This window comes from Egretta garzetta, unplaced genomic scaffold, assembly GCF_000687185.1.
Source record: "Egretta garzetta isolate BGI_Z169 unplaced genomic scaffold, ASM68718v1 scaffold179, whole genome shotgun sequence".
Classification (NCBI taxonomy): Eukaryota; Metazoa; Chordata; class Aves; order Pelecaniformes; family Ardeidae; genus Egretta; species Egretta garzetta.
In genome coordinates, this window is record NW_009270001.1 from 1,976,606 (window position 1) to 1,984,011 (window position 7,406).

Sequence of the window (7,406 nt, forward strand, 5' to 3'; positions counted from 1 at the left end):
CTTTCCTCTGGGCCCCCTTTAAGCCCTGACCGGCCGCACTCAGCTCTGCCCGCAGCCTTCTCTTCTCCGGTCGGAACCCCCCCGCCCCCCCCAGCCTGGCCTCAGAGCAGAGGGGCTCCAGCCCTCGCAGCATTTTAGTAGCCCTCCTCTGGCCCCGCTCCAACAGGTCCATGTCCTCCTGGTGCTGTGGGCTCCCGAGCTGGACGCAGGGCTCCAGGGGAGGTGTCAGTCCTCCAGTGAGGCGAGGTCTCTATCCTCCAACTTTGCTAGTTACCTTCCTACCTGTTGTGATAAAGACTGGAGATGCCTGCAGCGCCTGAAGAAGGTGCTGTAAAATCCATGGTGAAGCGTTTGGCAGTCGTTACCTCAGCTGTTACAGATACTGTCGGGGGGAGGGAGGGCGCTTTTGTTGCACTGAAACTGATGCTGGGGAGGGCAGGACGGCAGGAACGTTGCTGAGCTTGGTAGTACCGGGAGGATTCCTCTAGCACAGCAGCTATGCCAGCTTCCCTTTGCTGCGGGACAGGTAGCTGCTGTGGCTGCTGTAAGGAAAAACTGCCGGGCAGGTGACAGAAATGGAGGAATCAAGGAATGGGTTCAGATTCTGTGAGAGCAAGCCCTCTTAAACTCCTGTTTATTACTTTGCTGTCACGGCGCCACTGCTCAGGCACCCTGTGTGCTCAGAAGACGTCCTCCTTGCCACAAGGGTTTTACAAGGCAGGCGTTAGATGAGAGCCCTCAAGCAGACATGAAGTGAAGTGACAGGGTGGTGAGGCGAAGGAGGTGCTGGCTGAGATTGGTGGAGCAACACCAGTTTCTTAATTACTTCTTCCCTTACATTTTTCCACCCACTCCGGACAATGCCATGTTCCGTGCAGGTGTTTAACAGGTAGTCAGCTGGCAGGCAGAGATGCTGTCTGCGGAACTGTGACCCTTCTATCATCCTCAGAAATGCTGGGAATCTGCTGACTTGTTGCTTTGCACTATCTTCCACTTGGAGTTTTTGGTTCCCAACAGCGAGGAGCTCAAATCCAGCTTTGCTTCCAAAAGGCTCGGTAACGGCGCTGTTAACTGGGGAATTCGGTGGGACGTGACTGCGCCTGATATCTTTGTGCTTTGTCATGTAACTTGTTACTGTAATTCCACCAACATTAAAAGATAAATGAAGGTAAAATGATACACCTTCTGCCTGGGATTCACCCGAACGCCCATCTCTGCTGGAAGCACGTGGCTGTTGGGCTCTTACAGGTGATACCAACAGTCCCGAGAACTGCTGGGCTGCAGAATTCCTGGCAGCAGCATCCTGAAAGCACTGCTGTGTTCTCAGCCCAAGCAAGGAGTTTAAGGCTGGGGCCATCAAACTGCCACCTGCAGCCGCTACCTGTGGTTAATGTGTTTTAAAATATTGGCACGGGGAAGTCAGATGGGTTCTCGTGTTGGGATGTTTGCCTTAGTGAAAAGTGAGGCTGCTGAGAGTAATGGACTTAACTGCATGAGAGAGAGAGGAGGGATTTAAAATAGTTAACCTGTTAAAATCCTTAAGATTATAAATTCTTGATTTGGGGGATTTGTTTTATTCAATGTTTCTGGGGAAAAGAAAGGAAGGAACTTTATTTAACTCTCCAAATGAATGCAAGCTTGCATTATAATTTTGGGCTCCGTGAGAATCAGCGGGAGTTTTGTCATCAACTTAAATGAAAGCCAGTTCAGGCCTTCAGCTGTAAACATCGGGTTTTTTAATATCATTTTTGTACTTCCTTCTTCGTTCATTCTTTAGGCTGATTTTGGATGGGGCTCCTCTTATAGCTATACATAAAGCCAGATATTTCAAGAAAAAAGATGGCTTGGCTCTGGGACCTGGACCTTTTGTAGCTGGGCTGGAATACGCGACAGATACCAAAGCGACAGTGGTGGGGAAGCCAGAGAAAACCTTCTTCCTAGAAGCTTTGCGAGGGACTGACTGCGCCCCAGAGGAGGCCATCATGATCGGTGATGTACGTGGGGACCAAATACCTCATCGCCTGCCTGTTAACGCAGCGCTCGTCTCTGCTGTGTTGTCGTGCCTCTCAAGTGCCACAAACAGATCTTTGGGATTAAACGAGGGGTAAAAAGTGAACCGTCAAAACTTGCAGGATTTAAGGTGTAGTCCGCGGGGTTAGTTCTCTTACTTCAGTCGCTGTTTGATCAGGCACGTAGTAAATCATCCCTGTGACAGTTTGTCCAACAGGTAGCTAAAAGATTTGACTCCGTGTAGCTGCTTCTAAGTGGCTGGTTAGTGACATGCAAAGCAGAGCACGTCCTGAAAAACTTGTTAACAAATAGCGTCCATGACCACTAACCAGCTGATCTCCTGTTCTATCCCAGGACTGTCGGGATGATGTTGGTGGCGCCCAGAATGCGGGCATGCGTGGGATATTGGTAAGGACCGGTGAGTATTCGATGGAACAGCCGTTTGGGGAGACAGTGGTGCGTTCAGTGACCTGGCCCTGGGTACTGGCAGCCCCCCTGCCCAAAGCAAAGGTACGCTCTGAGCCCCGCATTGAGCCCTGGTGCGTTGTGGAGGCCCGCCATTCCTGCGGTTTGCTCACCAGGGGGCTGCCAGGAGACCCCGAGTCCATCACCCCCTTCATTTTGGGGTGAATGCAGCAGATACATTTCCTCAGCTGCAGTGTGGCTGCCTGCCAAGCAGTAGATGGCGATTAAGTCACGAGAAGCTGTTACGTTTGATGTTTCAACGAGAGGGCTTAGAGCACAGGCCCTGAACTGATAGCAGGATGATAAGACGTAATAGGTGGGGGCAGCTGATCTTGTAGGTGTGAATTTTTTGCTCTAAGGGCTCTCAGATCTCAAGCACTGGTCAAAGAACAGCGAGAACTGTCACTGTGACATCGCAGATTGCCAAAATCAGTCATAGCGGTGTGACCTGTGATCACTCGGGAACTCCTGGTGACATCCCCTAGTAATTACACTGGAGATTGTAGAAGTAATTTTGCTTCAGACAAAAGTGGATCCTTAAGGGACTGATGGGTATTATCAGTGTTACTGATGGTACCGTGGGCTGGGTAAGGTCTTCTCGAGGGTGGCAGCTGCTCGTGCCTCACAGTCCATTGTGTTGAAAATAAAAGCAAAATCCTCCTCTTCCTCACAGAACCCAGAAGGGAAGACGATAACTCTTACCATTTCACGAACCTACACCACTAGTATCTGTCTAGTCAGTGAAAGAAGCGGTTGGCTCCACCACACTGGACACTTTCAAGCCTCAGCTGGACAGGGTGCTGGGCCATCTTGTCTAGACTGTGCTCTTGCCTAGCAAGGTTGGACCAGATGAGCCTTGAGGTCCCCTCCAACCTGGGATTCTGTGATTCTATGATTCAGTACAGTAGAGTGAAACCAGTGCATAAGTAACACTGCTTTTGAGGCAGAGCCACCCCAAAGGAATCTTCAGTAAGGCTCAGTCTTTCTTCAGCGAAGACTTGTGGGATGTTTGTTGCGGGAGAACCTCAGGTGGGCGTTCCTCCTACCACGTCTGGTTGTTACTGAGCCCCGGAGGCTGTGATTTTTGTGGGGAAATGAGGATACCCAAAGGAACTTGGTAAATGTTTCTCTTTGTTGATCTGTTACAGGTAAATATCGACCGGCAGATGAAGACAAAATCAATCCGGCTCCTTACTTAACCTGTGAGAGTTTCCCAGAGGCAGTGGAACATATTCTAGAGCATCTGCTATGAGAAAGGGAACGGTTAGTTTGAAGAGGCATCAGTTTCACATCATTTCCCTTACTCTTGCTTCAAAAATTAAGGTCACGGGATCAATGCATGCATTGCATCAGATCAGCATGGGGCCCCAGCCCAGCCATGGCAAAGCCCCTTTCCTGTTGTCCTTTCTGGAGGATGTGATGAGGGACCCTGGATACCCAGCAGGTGAGGCAGAAAGGCTACAGCCCACACAGCTGCTTTCCTGGGCGACACGGGGAGCGCGGCAGGGAGTTCTGCTGATCTTCAGTTTTCAAGAAATATCTGGTGAAAAGCTCTCTCTGGGAAGCGTCACCTTCTCCTGCCGAATAAGCTAAACTGAAAAAAAAGCCAAACCCAACCTCCACACTGGAAATGCTCAAGTAAATAAAGCTCCAAGACTAACAGCCAGCCTGTAGTGATTTCACTGAGCGCGCCTCTGCTCTGCTCTAATTTAAAGGTAGAGATCAGGCACGTTTAGAAGTGGCTTTTAAATTAAAATATCACTGTTCTTTAATAATAACTACTGTTGATATCTTTCCTCTCATTAGAACAGATCCTGGGTTTTGTTTTTCAAATTTTACATAAAATTAAAACTGTCAGCATTTTACAGATGTTTTAATTAGATGCTGTTATTAAAAAGAATGGTACAGAAACAAAACCCTGGTATTAAATGCCTTGGAGACTCTGAATTTTTTAAATTAGACTTCAGCAGGGTCCTATTAATGTTCCAGTTGCAAAATTTCACTGTTGTTGGGGGTTTTTTGTTTCTTTTTAATGTTACGGGAAAAATCCTTCACAAACCATGGGGACAGATTCCAGTTTTTCCACAGTTGGTTCGGAGAGCTGTAAAATTAAATTTAACTCTGTAGCAGGCCGTGCTTTTCTTAAGTGCTAAAGCCACCACTCTGAACCAACTTTGTAACGATGGTAAATAGCTTTTCTGGTCCATTTGCGAGCTCTAATAATCAAAGTCCTTTACAGTTGTTTTACAGTGCTCCTGAGTGTTAAATTATTAGATTGTAATTATACATTACTGGAGTATTAACCTTATCGAAAATACAGGTTTGTGTTAATGAGCCATGCTCGTTCTTGTTAAGAAAAATCGCCGTGATGAATGAATGGGAAGCTCTCCTTACGCGAAGGAGTCTCTGCCTGCAGCCGCACGTGGTGGGGGGTGACCTACGCGCAGGTTTAATCTCTCTCCGAGACAGAATGGAGACTCGGCAGTAGAAACACAAGCAACACTAAACCCCCCCCGGGAGCAAAGGCCGTCTTTGGATACTGGTTGTGCCCCCTCATAGATTGTAACCTACAGTTCGGAATAAATTCGCACACCTAGCGCTCACGCCAACAATTCTGAACCTCTCTTGGTTTCTGCTTGGAGTAAGGACGGGAGGTCTTCGGCCCGCAGTCGGGTTCAGGAGGTGAGGTCTGTAGCCAAACCCTGCGAAGGCATTTCCCCTAAGGCTGCTGACAATGCGAGTGACACTAGGGAAAAACCGAAAGAGACTGTCAGCGCTTTAGAGGCCCCACAGCCTGCTGGCAAGCCTGCAAGACCGTGGTACTTCAGGAAAGCAGCTGCACACAAGCCTGGGCAAGGAAAACACAGGGAGAACCACGAAGAGGGTAACTTGTCTTGCCAAGCAAGAGGAAGGGTAAGAGAGGGGCAGCCGTGAGACCTGAGAGCCTGAAAACAGAATCATAGAATCGTTTAGGTTGGAAAAGACCCTTAAAATCCCCCAGCCCAACCGTTCCCCTGCCACCCCACCCCCAAACCCTGGCCCTCAGCACCTCGGCTGCCCGGCTGTTAAATCCCCCCAGGGCTGGGGACTCGACCCCTTCCCTGGGCAGCCCCTCCCAGTGCCTGACAGCCCCAAGGGGAAGGAATTGTTCCCCATGGCCAACCTCACCCTGCCCTGGCACAACTTGAGGCCGGTGCCCCTCGTCCCATCGCCCCTTCCCTGGGAGCAGAGCCCAACACCCACCTCACCACAACCCCCTGTCAGGCCGTTGTAGAGGGCGACTCCATGGCTGATCAGAATTTCTAATTAAAAGATTAAGGATGAGGCAGCCCTGACTGGCTACCCGGCCATGTTTATAAGCAGAGAAGTCTCCAACAACTCGGCTCGTAATTGCCGCTGCGCTGCAAAGACTCACCGTTCGCATTTCAAGCCTGGCTGCAAACCAGTGGGGTAACCGCTGATCCAGTTTCTAGATTAGCCTAAATCTGTTGATTTTTTTCTACAGTCTCTCCAAGTTCTTCTACTTCCTTGCCTTTTCCGCCTTGGAAATACCCCCAACCCAATTGGAAAGTAATACATGTGGCACGTCAAGGTTTGGATCTCAGCTGAAAGCAAGCGATGACAAACTAACCAGATTTACAGGCACTGCTAAGGTACCAAATTTCACTGAAAGCAGCGACTTCTGTTTGATTGAAAGGGGTGCAGGTCTCTGCTGGCAAAGCTACGCTGATTGTGGTGCTGTAGTGAGTCTCGGGAAGGGAGGATCTAATTAGACTAATCCTCTAACTGTTCCTAACAAGCTTTCTGCTCCAGTTCTTCTACCCCAAACCTGTAAACAACCGTCACAAATAAAGACTGACAAGCAATCTGTAAGTTTTTATACATAAAATTAAGGCTGGAGGCTTCGTTACATAGCAAGTGCCATTACATTATTTCCATGAAGAATGTTTTTTTTAATGGTCATTGAAAATGGCGAATAAAAAAATAACCAAACAACTTCCCCCCTCCCCCTTGCCCATTAGATTTTGAAAGCGAAGACTTCCCCCTGACATTTCTCACTGCATTCGCTTCCCTGGAAACAACAGCACTTCCTCCCCCATCACCATCCCATCCTTTGGAGGCAAGGCGATGCCATTTAGGATAGCAAAAGTCTTGGAAGTTTTCAGTCCTTTGGGGATTTTTCCCTTTCAAACTGACTCAAATTCTCTCTGCCAAGCTGTGTACTTCTGGCTTAGATTCTTCGCTGATGGCTTGGTGTGGGCGATCACATCCAGGAAATCTGCTGTGGTGATCGTGTCTAATCGGATGACGGGTAAGTTACTGTTACCTAACGAGAAGAGAATTGATTAGATACTGTTATTATTACCAAAAGGCATTCTTTTATCTCCCCGCCTAAGGCAACACCTAATATATGAAAAATACCAGAATAAACCTAGTGAGATAAGGATAAATCTGTATTTGTGCACAGGGCACAGACGTCGACAGCTTGAAAGCAAGGCTTTTGACACTGTTTCCCATAGCACCCTCATAGGGAAGCTCAGGAGGTGTGGGTTGGGTGAGTGGACAGTGAGATGGATTGGGAACTGGCTGAATGGCAGAGCTCAGAGAGTTCTGATCGGCGAGGCAGAATCTAGTTGGAGGTTGGTAGGTAGTGGAGTTCCCCAGGGCTTAGTACTCGGCCCAGTCTTGTTCAACTTTCATTGATGACCTGGACGAGGGGACAGTGTAAACCTTCAGCAAGTTTGCTGATGACACAAAACTGGGAGTGGCTGACACACCAGAAGGCTGCGCTGCCATTCAGTGGGACCTGGACAGGCTGGAGAGTTGGGTGGAGAGGAACCTGATGAAGTTCAACAAGGGCAAGTGTCAGGTGCTGCACCTGGGGAGGTTGAACCCCATGCACCAGTACAGGCTGAGGGCTGACCTGCTGG

General features: G+C 49.0%; 2 protein-coding genes across 15 annotated transcripts in view; one reads left to right on the forward strand and one right to left on the reverse strand.

Moving 5' to 3' along the window:
• HDHD2 (haloacid dehalogenase like hydrolase domain containing 2) overlaps positions 1 to 6,730 on the forward strand; it is a 22,222-nt gene extending 15,492 nt beyond the window's left edge. For 5 of the 11 annotated variants that reach the window (XM_035903073.1, XM_035903075.1, XM_035903074.1 and 2 more), the window contains exons 5-8: positions 1,778 to 1,994; positions 2,365 to 2,428; positions 3,624 to 5,388; positions 5,981 to 6,370. In XM_035903073.1, coding sequence (XP_035758966.1) covers positions 1,778 to 1,994; positions 2,365 to 2,428; positions 3,624 to 3,727 — 385 coding nt within the window. In that variant the 3' untranslated portion in view covers positions 3,728 to 5,388; positions 5,981 to 6,370. Of the gene's footprint in view, positions 1 to 1,777; positions 1,995 to 2,364; positions 2,429 to 3,148; positions 3,312 to 3,623; positions 5,412 to 5,980; positions 6,371 to 6,691 lie in introns of those variants that run through there. The other 6 variants (XM_035903068.1, XM_035903069.1, XM_035903071.1 and 3 more) reach the window with 6 other exon arrangements.
• KATNAL2 (katanin catalytic subunit A1 like 2) overlaps positions 6,523 to 7,406 on the reverse strand; it is a 35,819-nt gene continuing 34,935 nt past the window's right edge. For 3 of the 4 annotated variants that reach the window (XM_009647693.2, XM_035903064.1, XM_009647692.2), the window contains exon 16: positions 6,523 to 6,802. In XM_009647693.2, the coding sequence (XP_009645988.2) occupies positions 6,663 to 6,802 (140 nt within the window). In that variant the 3' untranslated portion in view covers positions 6,523 to 6,662. The remainder of the gene's footprint in view (positions 6,803 to 7,406) is intronic. The other variant, XM_035903066.1, reaches the window with a different exon arrangement.